The sequence below is a fragment of the Ranitomeya variabilis genome, chromosome 2 (assembly GCF_051348905.1).
Source record: "Ranitomeya variabilis isolate aRanVar5 chromosome 2, aRanVar5.hap1, whole genome shotgun sequence".
NCBI classification, from domain to species: domain Eukaryota; kingdom Metazoa; phylum Chordata; class Amphibia; order Anura; family Dendrobatidae; genus Ranitomeya; species Ranitomeya variabilis.
Window position 1 is genome coordinate 4,580,398 of NC_135233.1, and position 17,248 is coordinate 4,597,645.

Sequence of the window (17,248 nt, forward strand, 5' to 3'; positions counted from 1 at the left end):
CTCTTGGGTAGAGGATCCCTTGTCTTATCGTAGAATGTTACTGCATCTCGTGTGTAGGGGATCCCTGGTCTTATAGTAGAATGTTGCTGCTTCTCGTGGGTAGAGGATTCCTGATCTTATAGTAGAATGTTGCTGCTACTTGTGGGTAGAGGATCCCTGGTCTTATGGTAGAATGTTGCTGCTTCTTGTGGGTGAATGATCCCTGGTCTTATAGTAGAATGTTGCTGCTTCTCGTGGGGGGAGGATCCCTGGTCTTATAGTAGAATGTTGCTGCTACTCGTGGGTAGAGGATCCTTGATCTTATAGTAGAATGTTGCTGCTTCTCGTGGGTAGAGGATTCCTGATCTTATAGTAGAATGTTGCTGCTACTCGTGGGTGGAGGATCCCTGGTCTTATAGTAGAATGTTGTTGCTTTTTGTGGGTAGAGGATCCCTGGTCTTATAGTAGAATGTTGCTGCTTCTCGTGGGGGGAGGATCCCTGGTCTTATAGAAGAATGTTGCTGCTTCTCACAGGCGGAGGATACCTGATCTTATAGTAGAATGTTGCTGCTTCTTGTGGGTAGAGGATCCCTGGTCTTATAGCAGAATGTTGCTGCCACTCGTGGGTAAAGGATCCCTGGTCTTATAGTAGAATGTTGCTGCTACTTGTGGGTAGAGGATCCCTGGTCTTATGGTAGAATGTTGCTGCTTCTCTTGGGTGGAAGATCCATGGTCTTATAGTAGAATATTGCTGCTTCTCGCGGGTACAGGATCCGTTGTCTTATAGTAGAATGTTGCTGCTACTCGTGGGTAGAGGATCACTGGTCTTATAGTAGAATGTTGCTGCTTTTCGTAGGCGGAGGATCCCTGGTCTTATAGTAGAATGTTGCTGCTTCACGTGGGCGGAGGATCCCTGATCTTATTGTAGAATGTTGCTGCTTCTCTTGGGTAGAGGATCCCTGGTGTTATAGTAGAATGTTGCTGCTTCTCATGGGCGGAGGATCCCTGATCTTATAGTAGAATGTTGCTGCTTCTCGTGGGTAGAGGATCCCTGGTCTGATAGTAGAATGTTGCTGCTTCCCGTCGGTAGAGGATCCCTGGTCTTATAGTAGAATGTTACTGCTTCTCTTGGGTAGAGGATTCCTGGTCTTATAGTAGAATGTTGCTGCTTCTCGTGGGCGGAGGATCCCTGATCTTATAGTAGAATGTTGCTGCTGCTTCTCGTGGGTGGAGGATTCCTGGTCTTATAGTAGAATGTTGCTGCTTCTCTTGGGTAGAGGATCCCTGGTCTTATAGTAGAATGTTGCTGCTTCTCGTGGGCGGAGGATCCCTGATCTTATAGTAGAATGTTGCTGCTTCTCGTAGGCGGAGGATCCCTGGTCTTATAGTAGAATGTTGCTGCTTCTCGTGGGGGGAGGATCCCTGGTCTTATAGTAGAATGTTGCTGCTTCTCTTGGGTAGAGGATCCATGGTCTTATAGTACAATGTTGCTGCTTCTCGTGGGTAGAGGATCCCTGGTCTTATAGTAGAATGTTACTTCTTCTCGTGGGTAGAGGATTCCTGATCTTATAGTAGAATGTTGCTGCTTCTCTTGGGTAGAGGATCCCTGGTCTTATAGTAGAATGTTGCTGCTTCTCGTGGGCGGAGGATCCCTGATCTTATAGTAGAATGTTGCTGCTTCTCGTGGGCGGAGGATCCCTGGTCTTATAGTAGAATGTTGCTGCTTCTCTTGGGTAGAGGATCCCTGGTGTTATAGTAGAATGTTGCTGCTTCTCTTTTGTTGGAGGATCCCTGGTCTTATAGTAGAATGTTGCTGCTTCTCTTGGGTAGAGGATCCCTGGTCTTATAGTAGAATCGAATCTTGCTGCTTCTCGTGGGCGGAGGATCCCTGGTCTTATAGTAGAATGTTGCTGCTTCTCGTGGGCGGAGGATCCCTGATCTTATAGTAGAATGTTGCTGCTTCTCGTGGGCGGAGGATCCCTGGTCTTATAGTAGAATGTTGCTGCTTCTCTTGGGTAGAGGATCCCTGGTGTTATAGTAGAATGTTGCTGCTTCTCTTTTGTTGGAGGATCCCTGGTCTTATAGTAGAATGTTGCTGCTTCTCTTGGGTAGAGGATCCCTGGTCTTATAGTAGAATCGAATCTTGCTGCTTCTCGTGGGCGGAGGATCCCTGGTCTTATAGTAGAATGTTGCTGCTTCTCGTGGGCAGAGGATCCCTGATCTTATAGTAGAATGTTGCTGCTTCTCGTTGGCGGAGGATCCCTGATCTTATAGTAGAATCGAATCTTGCTGCTTCTCGTGGGCGGAGGATCCCTGGTCTTATAGTAGAATGTTGCTGCTTCTCGTGGGCGGAGGATCCCTGATCTTACAGTAGAATGTTGCTGCTTCTCTTGGGTAGAGGATCCCTGGTCTTATAGTAGAATGTTGCTGCTTCTCGTGGGCGGAGGATCCCTGGTCTTATAGTAGAATCTTGCTGCTTCTCGTGGTCGGAGGATCCCTGGTCTTATAGTAGAATGTTGCTGCTTCTCTTGGGTAGAGGATCCCTGGTCTTATAGAAGAATGTTGCTGCTTCTCGTGGGCGGAGGATCCCTGATCTTATAGTAGAATGTTGCTGCTTCTCGTGGGCGGAGGATCCCTGGTCTTATAGTAGAATGTTGCTGCTTCTCTTGGGTAGAGGATTCCTGATCTTATAGTACAATGTTGCTGCTTCTCGTGGGTAGAGGATCCCTGGTCTTATAGTAGAATGTTGCTGCTTCTCGTGGGTAGAGGATTCCTGATCTTATAGTAGAATGTTGCTGCTTCTCGTGGGTAAAGGATCCCTTGTCTTATAGTAGAATGTTGCTGCTTCTCGTGGGTAGAGGATCCCTGATCTTATAGTAGAATGTTGCTGCTACTCGTGGGTAAAGGATCCCTTGTCTTATAGTAGAATGTTGCTGCTACTTGTGGGTAGAGGATCCCTGGTCTTATAGTAGAATGTTGCTGCTTCTTGTGGGTAAAGGATCCCTGGTCTTATAGTAGATTGTTGCTGCTTCTCGTGGGCGGAGGATCCCTGATCTTATAGTAGAATGTTGCTGCTTCTCGTGGGTAGAGGATCCCTGATCTTATAGTAGAATGTTGCTGCTTCTCGTGGGTAGAGGATCCCTGATCTTATAGTAGAATGTTGCTGCTTCTTGTGGGTAGAGGATTCCTGGTCTTATAGTAGAATGTTGCTGCTTCTTGTGGGTAGAGGATCCCTGGTCTTATAGTAGAATGTTGCTGCTTCTCGTGGGGGGAGGATCCCTGGTCTTATAGTAGAATGTTGCTGCTTCTCGTGGGTAAAGGATCCCTGGTCTTATAGTAGATTGTTGCTGCTTCTCATGCGTAGAGGATCCCTTGTCTTATAGTAGAATGTTACTGCTTCTCGTGGGTAGAGGATCCCTGGTCTTATAGAAGAATGTTGCTGCTTCTCACAGGCGGAGGATTCCTGATCTTATAGTAGAATGTTGCTGCTTCTTGTGGGTAGAGGATCCCTGGTCTTATAGTAGAATGTTGCTGCTGCTAGTGGGTAAAGGATCCCTGGTCTTATGGTAGAATGTTGCTGCTTCTCTTGGGTGGAGGATCCCTGGTCTTATAGTAGAATGTTGCTGCTTCTTGTGGGTAGAGCATTCCTGATCTTATAGTAGAATGGTGCTGCTGCTCGTGGGTAAAGGATCCCTGGTCTTATAGTAGAATGTTGCTGCTTCTCGTGGGTAGAGGATCCCTGGTCTTATAGAAGAATGTTGCTGCTTCTCACAGGCGGAGGATTCCTGATCTTATAGTAGAATGTTGCTGCTTCTTGTGGGTAGAGGATCCCTGGTCTTATAGTAGAATGTTGCTGCTGCTAGTGGGTAAAGGATCCCTGGTCTTATGGTAGAATGTTGCTGCTTCTCTTGGGTGGAGGATCCCTGGTCTTATAGTAGAATGTTGCTGCTTCTTGTGGGTAGAGCATTCCTGATCTTATAGTAGAATGGTGCTGCTGCTCGTGGGTAAAGGATCCCTGGTCTTATAGTAGAATGTTGCTGCTTCTCGTGGGTAGAGGATCCCTGGTCTTATAGTAGAATGTTGCTGCTTCTCGTGGGGGGAGGATCCCTGGTCTTATGGTAGAATGTTGCTGCTACTCGTGGGTAGAGGATCCCTGGTCTTATAGTAGAATGTTGCTGCTTCTCGTGGTTAGAGGATTCCTGATCTTATAGTAGAATGTTGCTGCTACTCGTGGGTGGAGGATCCCTGGTCTTATAGTAGAATGTTGTTGATTTTTGTGAGTAGAGGATCCCTGGTCTTATAGTAGAATGTTGCTGCTTCTCGTGGGCGGAGGATCCCTGATCTTATAGTAGAATGTTGCTGCTTCTCATGGGCGGAGGATCCCTGGTCTTATAGTAGAATGTTGCTGCTTCTCTTGGGTAGAGGATCCCTGGTGTTATAGTAGAATGTTGCTGCTTCTCTTTTGTTGGAGGATCCCTGGTGTTATAGTAGAATGTTGCTGCTTCTCTTGGGTAGAGGATCCCTGGTCTTATAGTAGAATGTTGCTGCTGCTAGTGGGTAAAGGATCCCTGGTCTTATGGTAGAATGTTGCTGCTTCTCTTGGGTGGAGGATCCCTGGTCTTATAGTAGAATGTTGCTGCTTCTTGTGGGTAGAGCATTCCTGATCTTATAGTAGAATGGTGCTGCTGCTCGTGGGTAAAGGATCCCTGGTCTTATAGTAGAATGTTGCTGCTTCTCGTGGGTAGAGGATCCCTGGTCTTATAGTAGAATGTTGCTGCTTCTCGTGGGGGGAGGATCCCTGGTCTTATGGTAGAATGTTGCTGCTACTCGTGGGTAGAGGATCCCTGGTCTTATAGTAGAATGTTGCTGCTTCTCGTGGTTAGAGGATTCCTGATCTTATAGTAGAATGTTGCTGCTACTCGTGGGTGGAGGATCCCTGGTCTTATAGTAGAATGTTGTTGATTTTTGTGAGTAGAGGATCCCTGGTCTTATAGTAGAATGTTGCTGCTTCTCGTGGGCGGAGGATCCCTGATCTTATAGTAGAATGTTGCTGCTTCTCATGGGCGGAGGATCCCTGGTCTTATAGTAGAATGTTGCTGCTTCTCTTGGGTAGAGGATCCCTGGTGTTATAGTAGAATGTTGCTGCTTCTCTTTTGTTGGAGGATCCCTGGTGTTATAGTAGAATGTTGCTGCTTCTCTTGGGTAGAGGATCCCTGGTCTTATAGTAGAATGTTGCTGCTTCTCGTGGGCGGAGGATCCCTGATCTTATAGTAGAATCTTGCTGCTTCTCGTGGGCGGAGGATCCCTGGTCTTATAGTAGAATGTTGCTGCTTCTCTTGGGTAGAGGATCCCTGGTCTTATAGTAGAATGTTGCTGCTTCTCGTGGGCGGAGGATCCCTGATCTTATAGTAGAATGTTGGTGCTTCTCGTGGGCGGAGGATCCCTGGTCTTATAGTAGAATGTTGCTGCTTCTCTTGGGTAGAGGATTCCTGATCTTATAGTAGATTGTTGCTGCTTCTCGTGGGTAAAGGATCCCTGGTCTTATAGTAGAATGTTGCTGCTTCTTTTGGGTAGAGGATCCCTGATCTTATAGTAGAATGTTGCTGCTTCTCGTGGGTAGAGGATCCCTGGTCTTATAGTAGAATGTTGCTGCTTCTCGTGGGTAGAGGATCCCTGATCTTATAGTAGAATGTTGCTGCTTCTCTTGGGTGGAGGATCCCTGGTCTTGTAGTAGAATGTTGCTGCTTCTCGTGGGTAGAGAATCCCTGGTCTTATAGTAGAATAAGGCTGCTTTTCGTGGGTGGAGGATCCCTGATCTTATAGTAGAATGTTGCTGCTTCTCTTGGGTAGAGGATCCCTGGTCTTATAGTAGAATCTTGCTGCTTCTCTTGGGTAGAGGATCCCTGGTCTTATAGTAGAATGTTGCTGCTTCTCGTGGGTAGAGGAGCCCTGATCTTATAGTAGAATAAGGCTGCTTTTCGTGGGTGGAGGATCCCTGATCTGATAGTAGAATGTTGCTGCTTCTTATGGGTGAAGGATCCCTGGTCTTATAGTAGAATGTTGCTGCTTCTCGTGGGGGGAGGATCCCTGGTCTTATAGTAGAATGTTGCTGCTACTCGTGGGTAGAGGATCCCTGGTCTTATAGTAGAATGTTGCTGCTTCTCGTGGGTAGAGGATTCCTGATATTATAGTAGAATGTTGCTGCTACTCGTGGGTGGAGGATCCCTGGTCTTATAGAAGAATGTTGCTGCTTCTCACAGGCGGAGAATTCCTGATCTTATAGTAGAATGTTGCTGCTTCTTGTGGGTAGAGGATCCCTGGTCTTATAGTAGAATGTTGCTGCTTCTCGTGGGTAGAGGATCCCTGGTCTTATAGTAGAATGTTGCTGCTTCTCATGGGGGAGGATCCCTGTTCTTTTAGTAGAATGTTGCTGCTTCTCGTGGGCGGAGGATCCCTGATCTTATAGTAGAATGTTGCTGCTTCTCTTGGGTAGAGGATCCCTGGTCTTATAGTACAATGTTGCTGCTTCTCGTGGGTAGAGGATCCCTGGTGTTATAGTAGAATGTTGCTGCTTCTCTTGGGTACAGGATCCCTTGTCTTATAGTAGAATTTGCTGCTTCTCGTGGGTAGAGGATCCCTGGTCTTATAGTAGAATGTTGCAGCTACTCGTGGGTAGAGGATCCCTGGTCTTATAGTAGAATGTTGCTGCTTCTCGTGGGTAAAGGATCCCTGGTCTTATAGTAGATTGTTGCTGCTTCTCGTGGGCGGAGGATCCCTGGTCTTATAGTAGAATGTTGCTGCTTCTCGTGGGTAGAGGATCCCTTGTCTTATAGTAGAATGTTGCTGCTTCTCTTGGGTGGAGGATCCCTGGTCTTGTAGTAGAATGTTGCTGCTTCTCGTGGGTAGAGAATCCCTGGTCTTATTGTAGAATAAGGCTGCTTTTCGTGGGTGGAGGATCCCTGATCTTATAGTAGAATGTTGCTGCTTCTCTTGGGTAGAGGATCCCTGGTCTTATAGTAGAATCTTGCTGCTTCTCTTGGGTAGAGGATCCCTGGTCTTATAGTAGAATGTTGCTGCTTCTCGTGGGTAGAGGAGCCCTGATCTTATAGTAGAATAAGGCTGCTTTTCGTGGGTGGAGGATCCCTGATCTGATAGTAGAATGTTGCTGCTTCTTATGGGTGAAGGATCCCTGGTCTTATAGTAGAATGTTGCTGCTTCTCGTGGGGGGAGGATCCCTTGTCTTATAGTAGAATGTTGCTGCTACTCGTGGGTAGAGGATCCCTGGTCTTATAGTAGAATGTTGCTGCTTCTCGTGGGTAGAGGATTCCTGATATTATAGTAGAATGTTGCTGCTACTCGTGGGTGGAGGATCCCTGGTCTTATAGAAGAATGTTGCTGCTTCTCACAGGCGGAGGATTCCTGATCTTATAGTAGAATGTTGCTGCTTCTTGTGGGTAGAGGATCCCTGGTCTTATAGTAGAATGTTGCTGCTTCTCGTGGGTAGAGGATCCCTGGTCTTATAGTAGAATGTTGCTGCTTCTCATGGGGGAGGATCCCTGTTCTTTTAGTAGAATGTTGCTGCTTCTCGTGGGCGGAGGATCCCTGATCTTATAGTAGAATGTTGCTGCTTCTCTTGGGTAGAGGATCCCTGGTCTTATAGTACAATGTTGCTGCTTCTCGTGGGTAGAGGATCCCTGGTGTTATAGTAGAATGTTGCTGCTTCTCTTGGGTACAGGATCCCTTGTCTTATAGTAGAATTTGCTGCTTCTCGTGGGTAGAGGATCCCTGGTCTTATAGTAGAATGTTGCAGCTACTCGTGGGTAGAGGATCCCTGGTCTTATAGTAGAATGTTGCTGCTTCTCGTGGGTAAAGGATCCCTGGTCTTATAGTAGATTGTTGCTGCTTCTCGTGGGCGGAGGATCCCTGGTCTTATAGTAGAATGTTGCTGCTTCTCGTGGGTAGAGGATCCCTTGTCTTATAGTAGAATGTTACTACTTCTCGTGGGTAGAGGATCCCTGGTCCTTATAGTAGAATGTTGCTGCTTCTTGTAGGTAGAGGATTCCTGATCTTATAGTAGAATGTTGCTGCTTCTTGTGGGTAGAGGATCCCTGGTCTTATAGTAGAATGTTGCTGCTGCTAGTGGGTAAAGGATCCCTGGTCTTATGGTAGAATGTTGCTGCTTCTCTTGGGTGGAGGATCCCTGGTCTTATAGTAGAATGTTGCTGCTTCTTGTGGGTAGAGCATTCCTGATCTTATAGTAGAATGGTGCTGCTGCTCGTGGGTAAAGGATCCCTGGTCTTATAGTAGAATGTTGCTGCTTCTCGTGGGTAGAGGATCCCTGGTCTTATAGTAGAATGTTGCTGCTTCTCGTGGGGGGAGGATCCCTGGTCTTATAGTAGAATGTTGCTGCTACTCGTGGGTAGAGGATCCCTGGTCTTATAGTAGAATGTTGCTGCTTCTCGTGGTTAGAGGATTCCTGATCTTATAGTAGAATGTTGCTTCTACTCGTGGGTGGAGGATCCCTGGTCTTATAGTAGAATGTTGTTGATTTTTGTGAGTAGAGGATCCCTGGTCTTATAGTAGAATGTTGCTGCTTCTCGTGGGTAGAGGATCCCTGGTCTTATAGTAGAATGTTGCTGCTTCTCGTGGGTAGAGGATCCCTGGTCTTATAGTAGAATATTGCTGCTACTCGTGGGTAGAGGATCCCTGATCTTATAGTAGAATGTTGCTGCTACTCGTGGGTAAAGGATCCCTGGTCTTATAGTAGAATGTTGCTGCTTCTCGTGGGTAGAGGATCCCTGGTCTTATAGTAGAATGTTGCTGCTTCTCGTGGGTAGAGGATCCCTGGTCTTATAGTAGAATGTTGCTGCTTCTCGTGGGTAGAGGATCCCTGATCTTATAGTAGAATGTTGCTGCTACTCGTGGGTAAAGGATCCCTGGTCTTATAGTAGAATGTTGCTGCTTCTCGTGGGTAGAGGATCCCTGATCTTATAGTAGAATGTTGCTGCTTCTCGTAATGTTCCTTTCTTATGCTGAATTGTGAAATCATATTACTGTAATATCAGACTCCAACTAAGCAATTTCTTTTGTCCCCAACTACTCGGTTGAGCCAACTCAGTGGGTTATGATCTGTGATCACGGTGAAGTTGCGCCCATAGAGGTATGGTTGCAGCTTCTGCAGAGCCCACACAATTGCCAAACATTCCTTTTCAATGGTGGCATAAGCCACTTCTCTGTGCTGGAGTTTCCTGCTTAGGTACAAAATTGGGTGTTCCTCACCTTGTTGGTTCACCTGGCTGAGAACCGCACTTAGCCCATAGGTGCTGGCATCTGTCTGCACTACAAACCTGCGAGTGAAATCTGTGGCCTGAAGGATGGGTGAACTAACCATTGCTGACTTTAGGGCAGAAAATGATTCCTCACACTGAGGAATCGAGGAGACAATTTTGGGAAGTTTCTTCCTGGTCAGATCAGCTAACGGTGTGGCCAGAGCACTGTAGTTTGGTACAAACCTCCTATAGTAGCCAGCCATACCCAGGAAGGACAGTACCTGCTTCTTGGTTCATGAGTTGACTCTACCTGACACTTTCCTGGCTTAACAGTAAGACCTGCAGTTTTAAGCCTTTGCAACACCTGAGAAAGATGTACGAGGTGTTCCTCCCAAGAATCACTAAAGATGGCTATGTCATAGAGATAAGCGACGGCAAAACCATCACATCCTTCCAATAAGTGATTGACCAACCTCTGGAAGGTCTCAGGGGCATTCTTCATACCAAAGGGCATCACCAGAAACTCAAGCAGCCCGAATGGCGTAAGAAAAGCAGACCTCTCCTGAGCTTCTTTGGTCAGGGGTACCTGCCAGTATCCCCTACTTAGGTCCATGATGGTGAGCTTCGATGCTTTAGCTAGCTGCTCTAACAGCTCATCTATCCTCGACATGGGGTAGACCTCACATGTAGTCAGTACATTTAATTTCCTGTAGTCTACACAGAACCGGGTAGTACGGTCCTTTTTTGGGACAAGAACCACAGGCGAGGCCCAGGCACTCTGGGATTTTTGTATCACCTTGAGTTTCAGCATCTCCTCTACCTGTTCCCTCATGTGTGCCTTCACCTCTGCTGACACACGGTATGCAGACTGCCGTACAGGGGGATTAGTACCAGTGTCCACATGGTGAGCTGCTAAGTGTGTCCTCCCAGGCTCCCCTGTGAAGACTTCGGTGAACTCGCTGAGCACCCCCATCAGCTCAGACCTCTGACTGTGGGATAGCTCAGGGTTAAACTCTGCTGACTCCAGGGACTCCATGTACTGAGTCCCGGCCCCCACATCCAGTAACAGATCAGCCTCCCCCTCTTCAGGCAGGCTACAGACAGGTAAGACACAGGCCTCCCTGTCATGATGAGCCTTCAACATATTTACATGAAACACTTTCTGACGCTTTGCATGCTCATCTAATGTCACCACATAATTAACCTAATTTAGCCGCTTATTTACAGTATATGGTCCCTCCCATGCGGCCTGCAATTTATTCTGTAACATAGGGACCAACACCCAAACCTTCTGCCCTTCCTCGTAGGCCCTCAGTCTGGCATTGCGGTTGTACCAGAACTTCTGGTTGATTTGGGCCTGGGTCACGTTCTCATGGGCCAGGTTGCTCAGTTTTTGCATTCTCTCTCTGAGCCGCAGTACATATTCAACCATTGAGACCCCCGTAGTTCTGGGGTCGTCCTCCCAACAGTCCTTAATCAAATCAAGTGGCCCCCTGACCCTCCTCCCATAAACCAGTTCAAAGGGGGAGAATCCAGTAGACGCCTGGGGTACCTCTCTGTAGGCAAACAGATGGGGGAGGTACCGCTCCCAGTCTCTCCCTTCTGTCTCCACCAGCATTTTGAGCATTTGCTTTAATGTTCCATTAAACCTATCGCAGAGTCCATTGGTTTGGGGATGATAGGCGCTGGCCACAAAATGCTGTACTTGTATCCTCTCACAGAGGCTTTCCATCAGATCAGACATGAACTGGGTTCCCTGATCGGTCAACATTTCCCTGGGGAAACCCACACGAGAGAACACAGTCAGTAAAGCATCCGCCACTTTGTCTGCTCGGATGGAGGACAGTGTCACAGCTTCCGGGTGTCGTGCAGCATAGTCCACCACTGTGAGGATGTACTTTTTGCCAGAGCTGCTAGGGATTCCATGTGGCCCTATGATATCCACAGCCACTCACTGGAAAGGTTCATCGATCAAAGGCAGTGGTATCAATGGAGCTTTCTGTATATTCCCAGACTTTCCAACTCTCTGACAAACTACACATGGTCGGCAGTAATTGGCAATATCTGTCCCCATCTTGGGCCAATAGAAGTTATGTGTCAGGCGAGCTTTAGTCTTTTGTATTCCAAAGTGTCCGGCCAGAGGAATTTCATGAGCAATTCTCAATAATTGTTCCCTAAACGGATAAGGGACGATCAGTCGCCGTTCACAGTCCCAAGATTCTGTAGTATCCGTGGGGATAGTCTCTGTATACAGTCTGCCCTGGTCCCAGTATACTCTTTGTCAGAAGCAGCAGGGGTCGGTCTGCAAGACATCAGAGCTCCTCCAGACCGACATCTGCCAGACTGGGCCTCCTGGAAGCTCTGACGGTCAGCCTGCAGGCCCTGGCCTAGTGTGACTGCCAGGCCCTGGTCTGAAGCTGAGTTTTCAGTGTCTGTTATCAGGGACCTTGGTGGGTCTGCCATGTATGGAGGCTCCGGGACCACAGTATGGGCCTTTTGTTCTGGCAGTTCTGTCTGAGACTCATCCTCTAATCTCTGGGCCTGAGTCTGAGCCGCAGCCTGACTCCGGGTCATAGCTGCCACATAATTACAGTCCTGTGCATTGGGACATTTTCCCTCCTCGCACGGGATCTCAGGTGGGTCACTTTCTTCCACCTTCTCTGTAGCATTTACTTGCAAGGGAGGAACATAGTGGGACACCATCCTCCCCAGGTCGGTGCCTAGCAGCACATTGGTGGGAATAGCCTCTGATACTCCCACTTCTCTCAGTCCTTTCCCTGCTCCCCAGTCCAGGTACACACGGGCCATGGGCACGGCAGGGCTGACCCCTCCAATCCCGGTTATAGACATAGTCTTTCCTGGTATGATATCGGCAGTTGATGTCTATTAGGGTGAGTGACGTCTTATTTGCTTTTTGTCTTACAGTGAATATTACCACCTGCGCCAGGCCTGGGTGCCGCTCCGCTGGATGCCTCCGGAAGCTGTGCAGGATGACGACTTCTCCACAAAATCTGACGTCTGGTCTTTTGGGGTCTTAATGTGGGAGGTCTTCACTTTCGGAGAGTTGCCTTACATGGACATGGCAGATGACGAAGTGCTTGCTGGTAGGTGACTCCCTGTTTGGGATTTGGGGTCTGGGTGTCCATCCATCTGCCTCTTTTGGTTCACCATGGTTTTTGTGGCAGGTTTACAGGATGGATCCCTAAAGCCGTCGGCTCCTGAGAACTGCTCCTCACGTTACTACAAACTGATGCAGCGCTGCTGGGCCTCCAGCCCCAAAGATCGCCCCTCATTCAGCGACATCGCAAACACGCTGGGAGAATCTCCTTCAGACAGCAAGATGTGAGGCTGCAGAGGGAGAGCGGTGACCAAGGACAAGCACAGAATCTGCCTCAGGGAGGGCGAGCACCGGCGGCCGGACACTACACTGCAGCCGTCCCAGCTGTGTCTGCTGCTGCTGACATTATGGACCTCAGTGGGGAGGGGGCTTCGCACAATTCAGCCGCCATCGTCCTCCGCTCCCATCCTCAATGTACATACATCAGTCACTAATGTTACATGTCTCCTAGGAACATATTTATTCACAGATTAATGTTTAATCTTATATGTCGGTACGAGCTGAAGCCACCTCAGGGCGCCGGGTGCCAAATCTGACTTGTGGACCTTCTGCCACAGGAACCTCCAGAACTTGTCCGTCGTGGATGTTTGTCCAGGCTCCGGGGGGCGCTGACTATCAGTATTTCAAATTCGCATGCTGCATATTAGACTACAGAATTAAGTGCCTCTGGGCCGCAGCACATGGGTGGTATCAGTACAGGCAGTCTGCGAACATGCCAGGTCCTTCAGGATGCAGGACTGAGATGGACGTAGCCTTAATCTACCCATGTGACACGACCCACAACAATTGGAAAGAGCAGAGGAATTTGCTGCCAGATAAACACTTGTATGACTGGTGCTGAGGGTCCTCTGATCTGGGATGAGGGGCCACTCTTAGATGTCACATGCACAAGTACATAGCGATTATATTACCGCTGACCGCCTAGACACGCCCCATGGGTTCAGCCAAGTTCCCGCGTGTTGTCACGGTGGAGAGGAGACCACACCATTGCCAGACTCCTCTGGTCTCTTCTCCTGATACCTTGATCCTCCTTTCTTGCATTTTTTTTGTTTCCCTCTTTTGGGACCTCTTTGGCGGCAGCTAATTTCTCCTAAGAACTAAGGGATTGGCTGCTAAAATTTACCTTGCCCAATCTTTCTATCGTGAGAGCTGAAAGGCCTCCAGACCGGCACACTTTTCTTCAAGAAAGCCTGACAGATGATATTTGCTCCCAATCCTTGGTCACTGGCTGTATGATCTCAGCCCCTGTATACCTGACTGTCAGATGCTGCAAAGAAAAACATTCTTTAACAACTGCGGGGGGCCGAGCCGGAGACTAGTCAGACAGGTGAGGTCCCCTATGCCGTCTCACCCGCTGGCCTGGATTAACAGGTCTCAGCCTTTGTGGCAGATACAGTGGCTTGGGAAATATTCACCCCTCTTGGCATGTTTCATTTTTGCTACCTCCCAACCTGGAATTTCACAGTTTTTATTTTGTTTTTGCAGGTTTGCTTCAGTTCATGTAAAAAATATACCAACAACTGTGAACATTTTGTTTTATTTTTATTGTGAACCAAACAACAAACAGGACAAAATAACTGAAAACTTCAATGTGCATAACTATTCACCTCCCCAAAAGTCAGTACTTTGTAGAGCCTCTTTTTGCGGCTATTACAGCTGTAAGTCACTTTGCATAAGTCTCTGCTCTGTCTACATCTGGCCACTGGAATTTTTGACAATTCTTCAAGGCAAAACCTCTCCAGCTCCTTCACGTTTGATAGTTTCCTCTGGTGAACAGCGATCTTCACGTCTGACTACAGATTCTCCATTGGATGTTGTTGCTTTAGCAGTAGGCTTTGGGTCATTGCCTTGTTGGAAAGTGAACCTCCGTCCAAGTCTCAAATCACTGAAAGTCTGAAACAGGTTCAGCTCAATAAAATCCCTGTATTTTGCACCATCCATCTTCCCCTCGACTCCCCTGACGAAAACATCCCTAGAGCATGATGCTGCCACCACAATGTTTCACTGTGGGTATGGTGTTCCAGGGTGATGAGCTGTGTTGATTTGGCGCCAAACATGGTAACCAAAAACTTCAATTTTGGTCTCTTCTGACCACAGCACCTGCCTCCGTACATTTGAGGAGTCTCCCACATGTCTTTTGGCAAACTCAAAATGAGCCTTACAATTTTTGTCTGTAAGTAAAGTTTTTTTCTGGGAACTCTTCCATAAAGGCCACCTCTATGGATTGTATAGCTTATTGTGGTCGTAGGGACAGATACTCCAGTTTCTGCTTGGGAACTCTGCAGCTCCTTCAAGTTTACATTTGCTGACTTTCTAATTAATGCCCTCCATGACCGTGCTCTTAGTTTTAGTGGGCAGTTTGGTGACAGGTTTGTTATGGTACCATGTTCTTTCCAGTTGATGATAATGGATTTGATGTTGCTCCGGAGAATCATCAGAGATTGGGAGATATTTTTTATAACCCAACCCTGACTTATACTTCTCAACAACTTTGTCCCTGACTTCTTTGGAGATCATCTTGGTCTTCATGGTGGTGCTTGGAGATCTTGGTCTTCCTGGTGATGTTTGGGAATCTTCTTGGTCTTCATGGTGATTTTTGGAGATCTCCTTGGTCTTCCTGGTGATGTTTGGAAATCTCTTTGGTCTTCATGGTGGTGTTTGGTTAGTGTTGCATCTTTGTTAATGGTGTTGCAGCCTCTATGGCCTTTCAGAAAAGATAGTGTATATACTGACGGACATGACACTTTGATTGCACACAGGAGGACGTACTGTCACTAAACATGGGACTTATGAAGGGAATTTCTTGCACCAGAAATTTTTGGGGGCTTCTTCGCAAAAGGGGTGAATACATATGCACTTTAATGTAATTTCTGCCTATATTTTTTTCTCTTCACCAACTTAGACGATGCTGTGCTGATGCATCACACACAAATCGGATGTAAAAAATGTTTAAACACAGGCTGTAATGTAACAAAATAAGCTAAAGGGGTGAAAATTTTCTCAAGCCACTATAAGGGAGACCTGTCAATCCAGCAGGCGGGGACCCCACCTATCTGACTGGTCTCCAGCGCAGCTCAGTCCTCAGTGGTTATTAAAGGATATTTTTCTCTGAAACGCATCCAGAGTCAGTCATACCAGGCTGAGATCATACTGCCAATGCCTGATACATGGAGCAGGTAGCATGTATTGTCTCACATGGTCATTTTAAATATTTCAGGGTCTCAAGTAGAGACCCACAGACTTGGTCAGTAGTGAAGGACCTTTTGCATGGGATGTTTGTAGTGAACCAATGCGTCATGAATGTGGGAAAATGCCAAGGGACGATCAGTCCTGGATTTAGGTCAATCCACCACTAGTGAAGGTTTGTTAGGGGGCCCATAACATAAATTGAGTCACCACCAGTCTTAAGCTCATGGTCAGTGCTGAGGGACCACCAGTCAGGGCTCCAGCTCAATTTGGGGACCACCAGTCTAAGCTCATGGTCAGTGCTGAGGAGCCTGGGGTTTGTCCATCTTCTGATTTGACCCTGTTGTAGCCCGAGTTCGGCTTGTCCGTTGTTTTTTTTGTTGTTGCTTGTTTTGTGTTTTTTTTTGTAGTGTATTTTCAGCACGGCGTCTTCCATGTAACCCGCACCTCACACTAAGTGCCTGTGTAATGAAGGATTCCTCGGCAGATTAGAAGTCTGCCTTACTACGTTCAGCGCAGGACCCGCTCTTCTTTTATAATGTTTTTTTACAGATTCGTTTTTTTATATTGGTTACTGATAGTAGATTTGCTGTTAATATTTTTGGGCCTTTTTTTGCTCATTTTGCTGTTTTTTTATTTGATGTTTTTTCTTAAACTGTTGCACCTGAGATAATAAAGGTCTTTTTATACAAGATCTTGGCTTCTGCTTCCTGGGACCGAGGTATTACTCGTGGATTCCTTTATTGGTATCCTGTGGAAGATCGTTGAGATGTTATGTTATTGTGGTGCTGACCCCGTGGTCAGGAAGGGTTACTCTAGGGGGTCGTAGGGGGATTAGCTTTGTGAATTCTTCTCTCCTTGCCCAATGTTCAGTCTATTTTGTTTTTATTTTTGGTGTCCCTGATATGTGTTTGGTCTATCATTAATTAGGGCCAATATAGGAACAGACTACGTGTGAACGAGCACCAACCATGCCCTATCTGGCGACCAACTGACGAGATGAGGCAGAGTTGTGGAGAAGGGACGTACGGATTACATCTATAGAACTGTCTCATCTATCATATCATCTATTATATATACAGTAGTGTTCACAAACATGAGTGAATCCCAAACCTTTCTCCTCCTTTTATCTCCAGCACTGGGCACGTCGCTCGCGGTTTCCTAATTCACAACACGGAGAAATGTAGATAATTTATAACTACTTCACAGACAATAGCAGAAAATAACCATCGTCCGTTCTGATAATCCGCAGCGTCTGCATTTCTCTGTTCTACTGTTCTTTATGAGGATTTATCCTTCCTGTGAATCACTGACCTGATATTTCCTTGTTACTGGCCTCACATCTATGTAGCATGGAGTCACCACCCTCTGCTCTGCCCCGGTCACCTGTAACTCCATCTTCAGCGTAAGGAAACCTGACCTATTCAAGTATTGTAATATATATAAACTGGTTAATGATCCCTGGTGTGCGGTAAATAGGCCGGCACCATAGTAAGAGAAACCTGCCCATATCATGATGCTTTACCACCATGCTTCACTGTGTGCAGAGTGGACTGTGGCTTGATTGCACAGTTTGGGGGTCGTCTGATGAACTGCGGCACTTGGACCCCCCAAAAAAACAAAAAAGAAAGTTTTACTTTCATCAGGCCACAAAATGTTTCTCCATTTCTCTTTAGGTCAGCAGATGTGTTCTCTG

General features: G+C 47.1%; 1 protein-coding gene across 1 annotated transcript in view; it reads left to right on the forward strand.

The window, feature by feature from the left end:
- PTK7 (protein tyrosine kinase 7 (inactive)) overlaps nucleotides 1-16,246 on the forward strand; it is an 80,846-nt gene extending 64,600 nt beyond the window's left edge. Inside the window, exons 19-20 of the mRNA XM_077281880.1 lie at nucleotides 12,174-12,352; nucleotides 12,434-16,246. Coding sequence (XP_077137995.1) covers nucleotides 12,174-12,352; nucleotides 12,434-12,594 — 340 coding nt within the window. The 3' untranslated portion in view covers nucleotides 12,595-16,246. The remainder of the gene's footprint in view (nucleotides 1-12,173; nucleotides 12,353-12,433) is intronic.
- Nucleotides 16,247-17,248: the final 1,002 nt, after the last annotated feature.